This window comes from Gigantopelta aegis, chromosome 3 (genome assembly GCF_016097555.1).
Source record: "Gigantopelta aegis isolate Gae_Host chromosome 3, Gae_host_genome, whole genome shotgun sequence".
NCBI classification, from domain to species: Eukaryota; Metazoa; Mollusca; class Gastropoda; order Neomphalida; family Peltospiridae; genus Gigantopelta; species Gigantopelta aegis.
The window spans coordinates 83,293,255-83,309,708 of NC_054701.1; the positions used below are offsets into that span (position 1 = coordinate 83,293,255).

Sequence of the window (16,454 nt, forward strand, 5' to 3'; positions counted from 1 at the left end):
CTCCTCCATTCAGAAATCCTAGATCCGCCCTTGTTTCATTTATTTAGGCGTATGGTAATACTTATTTCATTATAATATTTTGTCATTACCGAAATTGTTCTTTGTTTGGTGTTGTTGTTTTGTTGTTTTGTTGTTTTTTGGTATTTTGTTATTTCTTATTTGTTTGTTTGTTTTTGTTTTGTTTTGTTTTTGTTTTTGTTTGTTTTTTGGGGGTATTAATTGTTTTGTAATTATTATTATTATTATTAGAAAGAAGAAAGTCAAAGCATTTGTAACCAATATATTTTTCCCCACCAAAATGATCTATTTGATTTGTTTTATGTTATGATGAAACCAGTGCTCCTTGACGGACACTGAAGACCGTAGTATCTCTCCTGTCTGTGAGAGTGTGTATTTAAAATAGTCCTTACTTTAAAGAAACAGACTCTAGTTTTTGAACACTACAGCATATTTTTCACTATTAGAGACGTTTATGATCACTGAAATAAAACATTATTAGATTATCCATTTCCGTAGAACCGAAGAGTTTCTGGTCATCCCGTTGTTTTAATGTCACAAAATAAATTTTTCAAATTTTTAAAAACGCACGTGCGTCTGAGAAGTAGCGGTTATTGATTCGAGTTCTAGTCTATTTTTAAGGATATTTTGCGCTTTTAACGTCACAGACTCTTGTTTCACTCTGTTGTAACTTTATCCAAGTGTGTTACAGGTTTGTAGATTAACTGAACTTAGTGGTAATTTTCACGAGTTCAAACTATGTTCTGTCCCTTAATCAATGTCACCTATAGTGCGTCCCACAGAGAATGCGTTTCTCATACAATGAAATTTACTTCAAGTTATTTATTTCTGAGCCGATTCTTTTCTAAATTGCACACAAAAATAGTAGTTTTCGTTTGTTGTTGTTTGTTTTGTTTTTTGTTGTCTTTTCCAAAACACATTTACTTTTCTTCTTACGTCAAACCAAGCTGAAATTATGTACAAAAAAACATTTATATAGGAGGATGGGATGGACTATAGTGGTGTCGTTAAACAGAACCAACTTTAAACTTAACTTTTATTTTCTATGGCAACAGAAAATGGGTCGTGGTGTGAGTGGGGTAAGTGGTCGACGTGTTCCGCCACCTGTCAGATAAACACCGCCCTGCGGGTCAGGGAAAGAGAATGTCGGTGTCCGGTGCCAGAGAATGGAGGGGCGGGCTGTGAAGGTAAGGCATACTAATATAGTGGTGCGTCATTTAAAAATTGTCATACCGGTGTGTATAATGTCGGTGACGTAAAATCAGCATCACCATCAGCAGCAATAGTAGTTGTAGCAGCAGCAGTTGTTATAGTAGAAGCAACAGCAGCAGTTGTTATAGTAGCAGCAACAGCAGCAGTTGTTATAGTAGCAGCAACAGCAGCAGCAGTTCTAGTGGTAGCAGCAACAGCAGCAGTTGTAGTGGTAGTAGCAACAGCAGCAGTTGTAGTGGTAGCACCAACAGCAGCAGTTGTAGTGGTAGCACCAACAGCAGCAGTTGTAGTGGTAGTAGCAACAGCAGCAGTTGTAGTGGTAGCAGCAACAGCAGCAGTTCTAGTGGTAGCAGCAACAGAAGCAGTTGTAGTGGTAGTAGCAACAGCAACAGTTGTAGTGGTAGCAGCAACAGCAGCAGTTGTAGCGATAGTAGCAGCAGTTGTAGTGGTAGTAGCAACATCAGCAGTTGTAGTAGTAGCAGCAGCAGTTGTAGTGGTAGTAGCAACAGCAGCAGTTGTAGTGGTAGTAGCAGCAGCAGTTGTAGTGGTAGCAGCAACAGCAGCAGTTGTTATAGTAGCAGCAACAGCAGCAGTTGTTATAGTAGCAGCAACACCAGCAGCAGTTCTAGTGGCAGCAGCAACAGCAGCAGTTGTAGTGGTAGTAGCAACAGCAGCAGTTGTAGTGGTAGAACCAACAGCAGCAGTTGTAGTGGTAGCAGCAACAGCAGCAGTTCTAGTGGTAGCAGCAACAGCAGCAGTTCTAGTGGTAGCAGCAACAGCAGCAGTTGTAGTGGTAGTAGAAACAGCAACAGTTGTAGTGGTAGCAGCAACAGCAGCAGTTGTAGTGATAGTAGCAGCAGTTGTAGTGGTAGTAGCAACATCAGCAGTTGTAGTAGTAGCAGCAGCAGTTGTAGTGGTAGTAGCAACAGCAGCAGTTGTAGTGGTAGTAGCAGCAGCAGTTGTAGTGGTAGCAGCAACAGCAGGAGTTGTAGTGGTAGTAGCAGCAGCAGCAGTTGTAGTAGTAGTAGCAACAGCAGCAGTTGTAGTAGTAGTAGTAGTAGCAGCAGCAGCAGTTGTAGTGGTAGTAGTAGTAGCAGCAGCAGCAGCTGTAGTAGTAGTAGCAGCAGTTGTAGTTGTAGTAGTAGTATCAGCAGTTGTAGTGGTAGTAGTAGTAGCAACAGCAGCAGTTGTAGTAGTAGCAGCAGCAGTTGTAGTAGTAGTAGTAGCAGCAGCAGCAGCAGTTGTAGTGGTAGTAGCAACAGCAACAGTTGTAGTGGTAGTAGCAGCAGCAGCAGTTGTAGTAGCAGTATTAGCAATAGCAGCGGCAGTTGTAGTGGTAGTAGCAACAGCAGCAGTTCTAGTGGTAGTAGCAGCAGCAGCAGCAGTTGTAGTAGTAGTAGTAGTAGTAGTAGTAGCAGCAGCAGTTGTAGTGGTAGTAGAAACAGCAGCAGTTGTAGTAGTAGTAGCAGCAGTTGTAGTGGTAGTAGCAACAGCAGCAGTTGTAGTGGTAGCAGCAACAGCAGCAGTTGTAGTGGTAGTAGCAGCAGCAGCAGCAGTTGTAGTGGTAGTAGCAACAGCAGCAATTCTAGTGGTAGCAGCAACATCAGCAGTTCTAGTGGTAGCAGCAACAGCAGCAGTTGTAGTGGTAGCAGCAACAGCAGCAGTTGTAGTGATAGTAGCAGCAGTTGTAGTGGTAGTAGCAACATCAGCAGTTGTAGTAGTAAGAGCAGCAGTTGTAGTGGTAGTAGCAACAGCAGCAGTTGTAGTGGTAGTAGCAGCAGCAGTTGTAGTGGTAGCAGCAACAGCAGCAGTTGTTATAGTAGCAGCAACAGCAGCAGTTGTTATAGTAGCAGCAACAGCAGCAGCAGTTCTAGTGGTAGCAGCAACAGCAGCAGTTGTAGTGGTAGTAGCAACAGCAACAGTTGTAGTGGTAGCAGCAACAGCAGCAGTTGTAGTGATAGTAGCAGCAGTTGTAGTGGTAGTAGCAACATCAGCAGTTGTAGTAGTAGCAGCAGCAGTTGTAGTGGTAGTAGCAACAGCAGCAGTTGTAGTGGTAGCAGCAACAGCAGCAGTTCTAGTGGTAGCAGCAACAGCAGCAGTTCTAGTGGTAGCAGCAACAGCAGCAGTTGTAGTGGTAGTAGCAACAGCAACAGTTGTAGTGGTAGCAGCAACAGCAGCAGTTGTAGTGATAGTAGCAGCAGTTGTAGTGGTAGTAGCAACATCAGCAGTTGTAGTAGTAGCAGCAGCAGTTGTAGTGGTAGTAGCAACAGCAGCAGTTGTAGTGGTAGTAGCAGCAGCAGTTGTAGTGGTAGCAGCAACAGCAGCAGTTGTAGTGGTAGTAGCAGCAGCAGCAGTTGTAGTAGTAGTAGCAACAGCAGCAGTTGTAGTAGTAGTAGTAGTAGCAGCAGCAGCAGTTGTAGTGGTAGTAGTAGTAGCAGCAGCAGCAGTTGTAGTAGTAGTAGCAGCAGTTGTAGTTGTAGTAGTAGTATCAGCAGTTGTAGTGGTAGTGTAGTAGCAACAGCAGCAGTTGTAGTAGTAGCAGCAGCAGTTGTAGTAGTAGTAGCTGCAGCAGTTGTAGTGGTAGTAGCAACAGCAACAGTTGTAGTGGTAGTAGCAGCAGCAGCAGTTGTAGTAGCAGTACTAGCAGTGGCAGCAGCAGTTGTAGTGGTAGTAGCAACAGCAGCAGTTCTAGTGGTAGTAGCAGCAGCAGCAGTTGTAGTAGTAGTAGTAGTAGCAGCAGCAGCAGCAGTTGTAGTGGTAGTAGCAACAGCAGCAGTTCTAGTGGTAGTAACAGCAGCAGCAGTTGTAGTGGTAGTAACAGCAGCAGCAGTTGTAGTGGTAGTAGCAACAGCAGCAGTTGTAGTGGTAGCAGCAACAGCAGCAGTTCTAGTGGTAGTAGCAGCAGCAGCAGCAGTTGTAGTAGTAGTAGTAGTAGTAGTAGTAGTAGCAGCAGCAGCAGTTGTAGTGGTAGTAGAAACAGCAGCAGTTATAGTAGTAGTAGCAGCAGTTGTAGTGGTAGTAGCAACAGCAGCAGTTGTAGTGGTAGCAGCAACAGCAGCAGTTGTAGTGGTAGTAGCAGCAGCAGCAGCAGTTGTAGTGGTAGTAGCAACAGCAGCAGTTGTAGTGGTAGTAGCAACAGCAGCAGTTGTAGTGGTAGCAGCAACAGCAGCAGTTCTAGTGGTAGCAGCAACAGCAGCAGTTCTAGTGGTAGCAGCAACAGCAGCAGTTGTAGTGGTAGTAGCAACAGCAGCAGTTGTAGTGGTAGCAGCAACAGCAGCAGTTGTAGTGGTAGTAGCAGCAGTTGTAGTGGTAGTAGCAACATCAGCAGTTGTAGTAGTAGCAGCAGCAGTTGTAGTGGTAGTAGCAACAGCAGCAGTTGTAGTGGTAGTAGCAGCAGCAGTTGTAGTGGTAGCAGCAACAGCAGCAGTTGTAGTGGTAGTAGCAGCAGCAGCAGTTGTAGTAGTAGTAGCAACAGCAGCAGTTGTAGTAGTAGTAGTAGTAGCAGCAGCAGCAGTTGTAGTGGTAGTAGTAGTAGCAGCAGCAGCAGTTGTAGTAGTAGTAGCAGCAGTTGTAGTTGTAGTAGTAGTATCAGCAGTTGTAGTGGTAGTAGTAGTAGCAACAGCAGCAGTTGTAGTAGTAGCAGCAGCAGTTTTAGTAGTAGTAGTAGCAGCTGCAGCAGTTGTAGTGGTAGTTGCAACAGCAACAGTTGTAGTGGTAGTAGCACCAGCAGCAGTTGTAGTAGCAGTACTAGCAGTGGCAGCAGCAGTTGTAGTGGTAGTAGCAACAGCAGCAGTTCTAGTGGTAGTAGCAGCAGCAGCAGTTGTAGTAGTAGTAGTAGTAGTAGCAGCAGCAGCAGTTGTAGTGGTAGTAGCAACAGCAGCAGTTCTAGTGGTAGTAACAGCAGCAGCAGTTGTAGTGGTAGTAACAGCAGCAGCAGTTGTAGTGGTAGTAGCAACAGCAGCAGTTGTAGTGGTAGCAGCAACAGCAGCAGTTGTAGTGGTAGTAGCAGCAGCAGCAGCAGTTGTAGTAGTAGTAGTAGTAGTAGTAGTAGTAGCAGCAGCAGCAGTTGTAGTGGTAGTAGAAACAGCAGCAGTTATAGTAGTAGTAGCAGCAGTTGTAGTGGTAGTAGCAACAGCAGCAGTTGTAGTGGTAGCAGCAACAGCAGCAGTTGTAGTGGTAGTAGCAGCAGCAGCAGCAGTTGTAGTGGTAGTAGCAACAGCAGCAGTTGTAGTGGTAGCAGCAACATCAGCAGTTCTAGTGGTAGCAGCAACAGCAGCAGTTGTAGTGGTAGCAGCAACAGCAGCAGTTGTAGTGATAGTAGCAGCAGTTGTAGTGGTAGTAGCAACATCAGCAGTTGTAGTAGTAGCAGCAGCAGTTGTAGTGGTAGTAGCAACAGCAGCAGTTGTAGTGGTAGTAACAGCAGCAGTTGTAGTGGTAGCAGCAACAGCAGCAGTTGTTATAGTAGCAGCAACAGCAGCAGTTGTTATAGTAGCAGAAACAGCAGCAGCAGTTCTAGTGGTAGCAGCAACAGCAGCAGTTGTAGTGGTAGTAGCAACAGCAACAGTTGTAGTGGTAGCAGCAACAGCAGCAGTTGTAGTGATAGTAGCAGCAGTTGTAGTGGTAGTAGCAACATCAGCAGTTGTAGTAGTAGCAGCAGCAGTTGTAGTGGTAGTAGCAACAGCAGCAGTTGTAGTGGTAGCAGCAGCAGCAGTTGTAGTGGTAGCAGCAACAGCAGCAGTTGTTATAGTAGCAGCAACAGCAGCAGTTGTTATAGTAGCAGCAACAGCAGCAGCAGTTCTAGTGGTAGCAGCAACAGCAGCAGTTGTAGTAGTAGTAGTAGTAGCAGCAGCAGCAGTTGTAGTGGTAGTAGCAACAGCAGCAGTTGTAGTGGTAGCAGCAACAGCAGCAGTTCTAGTGGTAGCAGCAACAGCAGCAGTTCTAGTGGTAGCAGCAATAGCAGCAGTTATAGTGGTAGTAGCAACAGCAACAGTTGTAGTGGTAGCAGCAACAGCAGCAGTTGTAGTGATAGTAGCAGCAGTTGTAGTGGTAGTAGCAACATCAGCAGTTGTAGTAGTAGCAACAGCAGTTGTAGTGGTAGTAGCAACAGCAGCAGTTGTAGTGGTAGTAGCAGCAGCAGTTGTAGTGGTAGCAGCAACAGCAGCAGTTGTAGTGGTAGTAGCAGCAGCAGTTGTAGTAGTAGTAGCAACAGCAGCAGTTGTAGTAGTAGTAGTAGTAGTAGCAGCAGCAGCAGCAGTTGTAGTAGTAGTAGCAGCAGCAGCAGTTGTAGTAGTAGTAGCAGCAGTTAGTAGTTGTAGTAGTAGTAGCAGCAGCAGTAGTGGTAGTAGTAGTAGAGCAGCAGCAGTTGTAGTAGTAGTAGCAGCAGTTTTAGTAGTAGTAGTAGCAGCTGCAGCAGTTGTAGTGGTAGTTGCAACAGCAGCAGTTGTAGTGGTAGTAGCACCAGCAGCAGTTGTAGTAGTAGTAGCAGCAGCAGCAGTTGTAGTGGTAGTAGCAACAGCAGCAGTTGTAGTGGTAGTAGTAGCAGCAGCAGCAGTTGTAGTAGTAGTAGTAGTAGTAGCAGCAGCAGCAGTTGTAGTGGTAGTAGCAACAGCAGCAGTTCTAGTGGTAGTAACAGCAGCAGCAGTTGTAGTAGTAGTAGCAACAGCAGCAGTTGTAGTGGTAGCAGCAACAGCAGCAGTTGTAGTGGTAGTAGCAGCAGTTGTAGTGGTAGTAGCAACAGCAGCAGTTGTAGTAGTAGTAGCAGCAGTTGTAGTGGTAGTAGCAACAGCAGCAGTTGTAGTAGTAGCAGCAGCAGTTGTAGTGGTAGTAGCAACAGCAGCAGTTGTATTGGTAGCAGCAACAGCAGCAGTTGTAGTGGTAGCAGCAAGAACAGCAGTTGTAGTGGTAGTACCAGCAGCAGCAGTTGTAGTAGTAGTAGTAGTAGTAGCAACAGCAGCAGTTGTAGTGGTAGTAGTAGTAGCAGCAGCAGCAGTTGTAGTGGTAGTAGTAGTAGCAGCAGCAGCAGTAGTTGTAGTAGTAGTAGCAGCAGTTATAGTGGTAGTAGCAACAGCAGCAGTTGTAGTAGTAGTAGCAACAGCAGCAGTTGTAGTGGTAGCAGCAACAGCAGCAGTTGTAGTGGTAGTAGCAGCAGCAGCAGCAGTTGTAGTGGTAGTAGCAGCAGCAGCAGTTGTAGTAGTAGTAGTAGCAGCAGCAGCAGTTGTAGTGGTAGTAGCAGCAGCAGCAGTTGTAGTGGTAGTAGCAGCAGCAGCAGTTGTAGTAGTAGTAGCAGCAGCAGCAGCAGTTGTAGTAGTAGTAGCAGCTGCAGTAGTAGTAGTAGTAGTAGTAGTAGTAGCAGCAGCAGCAGTTATAGTGGTAGTAGTAGTATCAGCAGCAGCAGTTGTAGTAGTAGTATCAGCAGTTGTAGTGGTAGTAGTAGTAGTAGTAGCAACAGCAGCAGTTGTAGTAGTAGCAGCAGCAGTTGTAGTAGTAGTAGCAGCAGCAGCAGCAGTTGTAGTAGTAGTAGCAACAGCAACAGTTGTAGTGGTAGTAGCAGCAGCACCAGTTGTAGTAGCAGTAGTAGCAGCAGCAGCAGCAGTTGTAGTGGTAGTAGTAGTAGTAGTAGTAGTAGTAGTAACAGCAGCAGTTCTAGTGGTAGTAGCAGCAGCAGTTGTAGTAGTAGTAGCAACAGCAGCAGTTCTAGTGGTAGTAGCAGCAGCACCAGTTGTAGTAGCAGTAGTAGCAGCAGTTGTAGTGGTAGTAGCAACAGCAGCAGTTCTAGTGGTAGTAGCAGCAGCAGCAGTTGTAGTTGTAGTAGTAGTAACAGCAGCATCAGTTGTAGTGGTAGTAGCAACAGCAGCAGTTGTAGTGGTAGCAGCAACAGCAGCAGTTGTAGTGGTAGTAGAAACAGCAGCAGTTGTAGTAGTAGTAGCAGCAGTTGTAGTGGTAGTAGCAACAGCAGCAGTTGTAGTGGTAGCAGCAACAGCAGCAGTTTTAGTGGTAGTAGCAGCAGCAGCGGTTGTAGTAGTAGTAGCAGCAGCAGCAGTTGTAGTAGTAGTAGCAGCAGCAGCAGTTGTAGTAGTTGTAGTAGCAGCAGTTGTAGTAGTAGTAGCAGCAGCAGCAGTTGTAGTGGTAGTAGCAACAGCAGCAGTTGTAGTGGTAGTAGTAGTAGCAGCAGTTGTAGTAGTAGTAGCAGCAGCAGCAGTTGTAGTGGTAGTAGCAACAGCAGCAGTTGTAGTGGTAGCAGCAACAGCAGCAGTTGTAGTGGTAGTAGCAGCAGTTGTAGTGGTAGTAGCAACAGCAGCAGTTGTAGTAGTAGTAGTAGTAGCAGCAGTTGTAGTGGTAGTAGCAGCAGCAGTTGTAGTAGTAGCAGCAGCAGTTGTAGTGGTAGTAGCAACAGCAGCAGTTGTATTGGTAGCAGCAACAGCAGCAGTTGTAGTGGTAGCAGCAAGAACAGCAGTTCTAGTGGTAGTACCAGCAGCAGCAGTTGTAGTAGTAGTAGTAGTAGTAGCAACAGCAGCAGTTGCAGTGGTAGTAGTAGTAGCAGCAGCAGCAGTTGTAGTGGTAGTAGTAGTAGCAGCAGCAGCAGTTGTAGTAGTAGTAGTAGCAGCTGCAGTTGTAGTAGTAGTAGTAGTAGTAGCAGCAGCAGCAGCAGTTATAGTGGTAGTAGTAGTATCAGCAGCAGCAGTTGTAGTAGCAGCAGCAGCAGTTGTAGTGGTAGTAGCAACAGCAGCTGTTCTAGTGGTAGTAGCAGCAGCAGCTGTAGTGGTAGTAGCAACAGCAGCAGTTGCAGTAGTAGCAGCAGCAACAGCAGCAGTTGTAGTGGTAGTAGTAGCAGCAGTTGTAGTAGTAGTAGCAACAGCAGCAATTGTAGTGGTAGTAGTAGCAGCAGCAGCAGTTGTAGTAGTAGCAACAGCAGCATTTGTAGTAGTAGTAGTAGCAACAGCAGCAGTTGTAGTGGTAGTAGCAGCAGCAGCAGTTGCAGTGGAAGTAATAGTAGCAGCAGCAGCAGGTGTAGTGGTAGTAGTAGTAGCAGCAGTTGTAGTGGTAGTAGTAGTAGCAGCAGCAGTTGTAGTGGTAGCAGCAACAGCAGCAGTAGTAGTAGTAGTAGTAGTAGTAGTAGTAGCAGCAGCAGTTGTAGTAGTAGTAGTAGCAGCAGCAGCAGTTATAGTGGTAGCAGCAACAGCAGTTGTAGTAGTAGTAGCAGCAGCAGTTGTAGTAGTAGTAGCAACAGTTGTAGTGGTAGTAGTAGTAGTAGCAGCAGTTGTAGTGGTAGTAGTAGCAGCAGTTGTAGTAGTAGTAGCAACAGCAGCAATTGTAGTGGTAGTAGTACCAGCAGCAGCAGTTGTAGTAGTAGCAACAGCAGCATTTGTAGTAGTAGTAGTAGCAACAGCAGCAGTTGTAGTGGTAGTAGAAACAGCAGCAGTTGTAATAGTAGTAGCAGCAGTTGTAGTGGTAGTAGCAACAGCAGCAGTTGTAGTGGTAGCAGCAACAGCAGCAGTTTTAGTGGTAGTAGTAGCAGCAGCAGCAGTTGTAGTAGTAGTAGTAGCAGCAGCAGCAGTAGTAGTAGTAGCAGCAGCAGCAGTTGTAGTAGTAGCAGCAGCAGCAGTTGTAGTAGTAGTAGTAGCAACAGCAGCAGTTGTAGTGTAGTAGTAGCAGCAGCAGCAGTTGTAGTGGTAGTAGCAACAGCAGCAGTTGTAGTGGTAGTAGCAGCAGCAGCAGTTGTAGTAGTAGTAGCAACAGCAGCAGTAGTAGTAGTAGTAGCAGCAGCAGCAGTTGTAGTAGTAGTAGCAGCAGCAGCAGTGTAGTAGTAGTAGCAGCAGCAGTAGTTGTAGTAGTAGTAGCAGCAGCAGCAGTTGTAGTGGTAGTAGTAACAGCAGCAGTTGTAGTAGTAGTAGTAGTAGCAACAGCAGCAGTAGTAGTAGTAGCAACAGCAGCAGTAGTAGCAGCAGCAGCAGCAGTTGTAGTGGTAGTAGTAGCAGCAGCAGCAGCAGCAGTTGTAGTAGTAGTAGTAGCAACAGCAGCAGTTGTAGTGGTAGTAGCAGCAGCAGCAGTTGTAGTAGTAGTAGTAGCAGCAGCAGCAGTTGTAGTGGTAGTAGCAGCAGTTGTAGTGGTAGTAGCAGCAGCAGCAGTTGTAGTAGTAGTAGCAGCAGCAGCAGTTGTAGTAGTAGTAGCAGCAGCAGCAGTTGTAGTAGTAGTAGTAGTAGTAGCAGCAGCAGCAGTTGTAGTGGTAGTAGCAACAGCAGCAGTTGTAGTAGTAGTAGTAGTAGCAGCAGCAGTTGTAGTGGTAGTAGCAACAGCAGCAGTTGTAGTAGTAGTAGTAGTAGCAGCAGCAGTTGTAGTAGTAGTAGCAGCAGCAGCAGTTGTAGTGGTAGCAGCAACAGCAGCAGTTGTAGTGGTAGTAGCAACAGCAGCAGTTGTAGTAGTAGTAGTAGCAGCAGTTGTAGTAGTAGTAGCAGCAGCAGTTGTAGTGGTAGTAGCAACAGCAGCAGTTGTAGTGGTAGTAGCAGCAGCAGCAGTTGTAGTAGCAGTTGTAGTGGTAGTAGCAGCAGCAGTTGTTGTAGTAGCAGCAGCAGCAGTTGTAGTGGTAGTAGCAACAGCAGCAGTTGTAGTGGTAGTAGCAACAGCAGCAGTTGTAGTGGTAGTAGTAGCAGCAGCAGTTGTAGTAGTAGTAGCAGCAGCAGCAGTTGTAGTGGTAGTAGCAACAGCAGCAGTTAGTAGTAGTAGTAGCAGCAGCAGCAGTTGTAGTAGTAGTAGCAGCAGCAGCAGTTGTAGTGGTAGTAGCAGCAGCAGCAGTTGTAGTAGTAGTAGCAGCAGCAGCAGTTGTAGTAGTAGTAGCAGCAGCAGCAGTTGTAGTGGTAGTAGCAACAGCAGCAGTTGTAGTGGTAGTAGTAGTAGCAGCAGCAGCAGTTGTAGTGGTAGTAGCAGCAGCAGCAGTTGCAGTAGTAGTAGTAGCAGCAGCAGCAGTTGTAGTGGTAGCAGCAACAGCAGCAGTTGTAGTAGTAGTAGCAGCAGCAGCAGTTGTAGTGGTAGTAGAAACAGCAGCAGTTGTAGTGGTAGTAGCAGCAGTTGTAGTGGTAGTAGCAACAGCAGCAGTAGTAGTAGTAGTAGTAGCAGCAGCAGCAGTTGTAGTGGTAGTAGCAACAGCAGCAGTTGTAGTAGTAGTAGTAGCAGCAGCAGCAGCAGTTGTAGTGGTAGCAGAAGCAGCAGCAGTTGTAGTGGTAGTAGTAGCAGCAGTTGTAGTAGTGGTAGTAGCAACAGCAGCAGTTGTAGTGGTAGTAGTAGCAGCAGCAGCAGTTGTAGTAGTAGTAGCAACAGCAGCAGTTGTAGTGGTAGTAGCAGCAGCAGCAGTTGTAGTGGTAGTAGTAGTAGCAGCAGTTGTAGTGGTAGTAGCAGTAGCAGCAGCAGCAGTTGTAGTGGTAGTAGCAACAGCAGCAGTTGTAGTGGTAGTAGTAGTAGCAGCAGCAGTTGTAGTGGTAGTAGCAACAGCAGCAGTTGTAGTAGTAGTAGTAGTAGCAGCAGCAGTTGTAGTGGTAGTAACATCAGCAGCAGTTGTATTGGTAGCAGCAACAGCAGCAGTTGTAGTGGTAGCAACAAGAACAGCAGTTGTAGTAGTAGTAGTAGCAGCAGTTGTAGTAGTAGTAGCAACAGCAGTTGTAGTGGTAGTAGCAACAGCAGCAGTTCTAGTGGTAGTAACAGCAGCAGTAGCAGTTGTAGTGGTAGTAGCAACAGCAGCAGTTCTAGTGGTAGTAACAGCAGCAGCAGTTGTAGTGGTAGTAGCAACAGCAGCAGTTGTAGTGGTAGTAGCAACAGCAGCAGCAGCAGTTGTAGTGGTAGTAGCAACAGCAGCAGTTGTAGTAGTAGTAGCAACAGCAGCAGCAGTTGTAGTGGTAGTAGCAGCAGCAGCAGTTGTAGTGGTAGTAGCAACAGCAGCAGTTGTAGTGGTAGTAGCAGCAGCAGCAGCAGTTGTAGTGGTAGTAGCAACAGCAGAAGTTGTAGTGGTAGTAGCAGCAGCAGCAGCAGTAGTAGTAGTAGCAGCAGCAGCAGCAGTTGTAGTGGTAGTAGCAACAGCAGCAGTTGTAGTAGTAGCATCAGCAGCAGTTGTAGTAGTAGTAGCAATAGCAGCAGCAGCTGTAGCAGTAGCAATCGTTACTGCCGTGACATTACTTTTTTCATTCTCTCTTTTTTTTTATTGTGAACAAAATTACGGAATTTAAAAAATCGCGAATGCAGGAAACATGGGCTCTTGTATATGTAATTTATGCTTTATAATTTATAGTAGCAACAGCAGCAGTTGTAGTGGTAGTAGCAACAGCAGCAGCAGCAGTTGTAGTGGTAGTAGCAACAGCAGCAGTTGTAGTAGTAGTAGTAGCAGCAGCAGCAGTTGTAGTGGTAGTAGCAACAGCAGCAGTTGTACTAGTAGTAGCAGCATCAGCAGCAGTTGTAGTAGTAGTAGCAATAGCAGCAGCAGCTGTAGCAGTAGCAATCGTTACTGCCGTGACATTACTTTTTTCATTCTCTCTTTTTTTTATTGTGAACAAAATTACGGAATTTAAAAAATCGCGAATGCAGGAAACATGGGCTCTTGCATATGTAATTTATACTTTATAATTTATTTATACTTTGTTTCATTTTACACATCCTAGGGACCACTGGAAATAAATAAATAAATGATTAAACAAACCCGAAACCAATTGGAAAGTTATTTATTTATTTGTTTATAAATATATTAATTAATTAATTTTGTTTATAGGAGAGGCTGTGGAGGTGAAAGGATGTGCTAGGTTACCTGAATGTGACGTCATAACGAAAGGTATATAATACAATTCGGGAATGTTACAATTACAAAATTTATTTGTAGGAACTAATTTAAAGCATTGGTTATTTCATTATTAAGTTAAAGTTACCGAATGGTATAAATGGTTATTTGCACAATTTTGATGTTTTGATTGACAGCCAATAGTCCCGAGTCCAGCTTTCTGTTAGATGGTACAGAGGGTAAAATTACGTAGGCCTACTCTAGAAGTAATGTCGCACGCTAGACTGGGTTTCTAGCCTAACGTTAAATGAATGTGATGGGATAAAACATGATGGTACCAGTCAAATAATTGTTCGTTTGCTCTTGTCCTGCAGAAACACGCCGCCGTTCAACTTTGTGCATCTGTCACAGAGCTTTTGGACCAGTCGTCGTCTCTTAACGATTGTGGGAGGGACGTAGCCCAGTGGTAAAGCACTCGCTTGATGCGGGGTCAGTCTGTGATCGATCCCCGTCGGTGGGCCCATTGGGCTATTATTCGTTTCATCCAGTGCACCACGACTGGTATGTCAAAGGCCGTGGTGTGTGCTCTCCTGTCTGTGTGATTGTGCATATAAAAGATCCGTGGTTACTAATGAAAAAATGTAGCGGGTTTCCTCTCTATGACTGTCAAAATGATCATATGTTTGATATCCAATAGCCGATGAATAATAATTCAATATGCTCTAGTGGTGTTGTTAAACAAAACAAACTTTATAACTTAATAACAGTATGGAACCCAGACTTCTAGACAGAGATTCATTGAATCAAGCACCATTTTCCCATCCAGTCTGAATTGTGCACAGATACAGCCCTGAACATGTATTACGGTTTTGTCGTTCATAATAAGGATGCGCGACGTAGCCCAATCCCGTCTGTGAAATGGTGCATACAAAAGATCCCTTGTTACTGATAAAAATAATATAGCGGGTTTCCTCTCTATGACAGTGTCAAAATGATCATATGTTTGACATCCAATAGCCGATGATTAATAAAGCAATATGCTCTAGTTGTGACGTAAAACAAACTTCATATTTAAAGGCAAAATTTGTCAAAATTCGTAGTGTCTGTCCTGCTGAAGTCAACATTTGTTTACATAAACAACAAGCAGAGGTGTTCAGAGATCCGGATTTTTACAGTGTTTGCGGGTTTTCCTCTGTCCCAACTTTTCCAAATTTTCCGCATTCTCTCTGAATGGGAGCTGGTATTTTAGACCATCGTGCAACCCTAACCATGAGGTCATTTCCAATACCCGACCATCATTATTAAACATTTCAGAAATGTTTTTGTAACCCACTTTCGTCTCTGGGTATTGCCAAATAAAGATTTCTTTCTTTTGAAGCAAAAGTCCGGGATAATGTTGATGATGACGACGACAGCGACTCTTCCGGAGCCGGATTTACCAACGATTAAGGTTTGTCTAGGAAACGTCTTTAAATATATGCTAATTAAACACGGTTAGTATCTGTCTATCTATCTATCTATCTATCTATCTATAGAGCTATATGTATAGATCTATATATCTTACACATACAGACACTTACATGTACACACTAAGTATATATGCAAGGAATATATCTGCTAGAAAATCACATTTTAGACGGGCCTAAATTCACAGTTAAAGTTTTGTTTTGTTTAACGACACCACTAGAGCAAGTCCTTTTGCACTGCTAGTTTGCAAAGTGTGGGAGTTATATAGTATATAGAGATAAAAATGACAATTTCTGCACCTGTCTAAATAGCTGCAATATCCTTTTCCTGCAGACCTGTCTTCTAACATGTTTATTAAATTATTTTGAAATGTTCTATCTTCATAACGTTTTGTCAGAATTCTGCTTTGCATTTTGCAGGATTGATTTGTGATCAAGAAGATTTACAACAAAAGCTGCAGTTTTCTCTGTATATACACACGGAACAACACAGTGGTCACTGACTCTACCATGACAACGACACTGGGTCCAAGCCCATGTCAGCCAAATATAATACTATATCACAATGTAGTTTAGTTTGTGATTACACCAACAGTCGACTAGCCAAATGCTAGTGTCAGACTACCAACGGAAAATAGAAAGTTGACAAACTCGACAGTCTGGTTGTAATTTCCCTAACTCTCGACTTACGACGGGTGCGCACAGACTAACAACAAAATATTTTTGAATCGGATACGACGGCCGTCGTAGACGTTGTAAGAGGGCTCAGACTAGCAAATGGACAGTCGTAGAAGTCGTGAGAGCAGACAGTTGGCCAACTTTCTGGTGGGAGTTGGTAGTCTGAGCCTAGCCTAACATAGATAGTATCATAGACAAATATATAGATGTAGATAGTAACTTAAAGCTTTAACACTGTAACATATGAAAACATGATTTTAATTTGTACTAAAACGGTCTTAAGCTGAAACAACGGTATATGAATATTGCGGATTTTATAAATGTATTTTTTGGTCGGTTTCCTAAAGATGTTCGGTTACATTTACATAATATATCGGGTTATTCATAAAAAAAAAAAAAAAAGTCCCACTTTTTAAAGATATATAGCGAGAAAAGTATGCATAGCAGAATATTGTAATTTTACACACACGCGTGCGCACGCATGCACACACAAGCAAGCAGACAAACCCCAGTTTATTACGTGATACAAAACGATGTCAAAAACAATTACCACTGAGAAGCTACCTCACATCATTCTATAATTCTATTCAGGCGCGTGCGCAGAAGGAAGGTAACGTTTTAGGGGTTGAAACAGTTCAAATCCTACCCTGCTTAAAGCAATTTTATTATTATTATTATTATTTTTTTTTTAATATTTCGTTCGGGGGATCGCGACTCGAACCCCTCTAGACAGTTCACTCGCCAATCTAGACCCCCCCCCCCCCACACACACACACACACCCACCCCCGTATACTTTCCTGCACACGCGTCTGTATTTATTATCTCAGCCCCATGAACCCGTCGGCTTGGTCATTTATTTTCGGCAAGAAATGCTCATTTAACTTTTTTAACAGTTGTGATTTTCTTTTTAAATTCTTCTACTTGTCCGCACGCGCGTTGCTACTTGCCCCTTTCTCGGATAAGGTTCACACATTAATAGTCAATAGGGCTGCAGTTGAGGGTATCAAAATGTTGGGGGGGGGGGGGGGGGGGGGGGGGAGATAACTGAAAAAAAAAGGAAATGTATTTTATCATATCGATAAGACAAAAATTATTAACTACGTACTATGGGGGGAAAATCTGTCCATTTTAGTATGCAAACATAATTTGCAGCAGCTCCTTAATGATCAAGCAGGGTGGGGTTTCTTTTGGGGTTTTTTAGATTCATACATCTTCTCTTTCTTTTTCTTTTTTTTTCAATGTAAGCTGTATGCCCAAGCGGAATTTTCATCATTATTAGATAATATAATAACTGGCTTTGTGCAAAAATAAAATGTTCTGCGATAAA

At 44.2% G+C, this 16,454-nt stretch overlaps 1 protein-coding gene across 1 annotated transcript in view; it reads left to right on the forward strand.

Annotated features, from left to right (window-relative positions):
• The window catches only part of LOC121369191 (coadhesin-like), a 36,805-nt gene extending 20,351 nt beyond the window's left edge, over positions 1–16,454 (forward strand). The window contains exons 9-12 of the mRNA XM_041494109.1: positions 1,074–1,205; positions 12,977–13,036; positions 14,361–14,432; positions 14,869–16,454. Of these exons, the coding sequence (XP_041350043.1) occupies positions 1,074–1,205; positions 12,977–13,036; positions 14,361–14,431 (263 nt within the window). The 3' untranslated portion in view covers position 14,432; positions 14,869–16,454. The remainder of the gene's footprint in view (positions 1–1,073; positions 1,206–12,976; positions 13,037–14,360; positions 14,433–14,868) is intronic.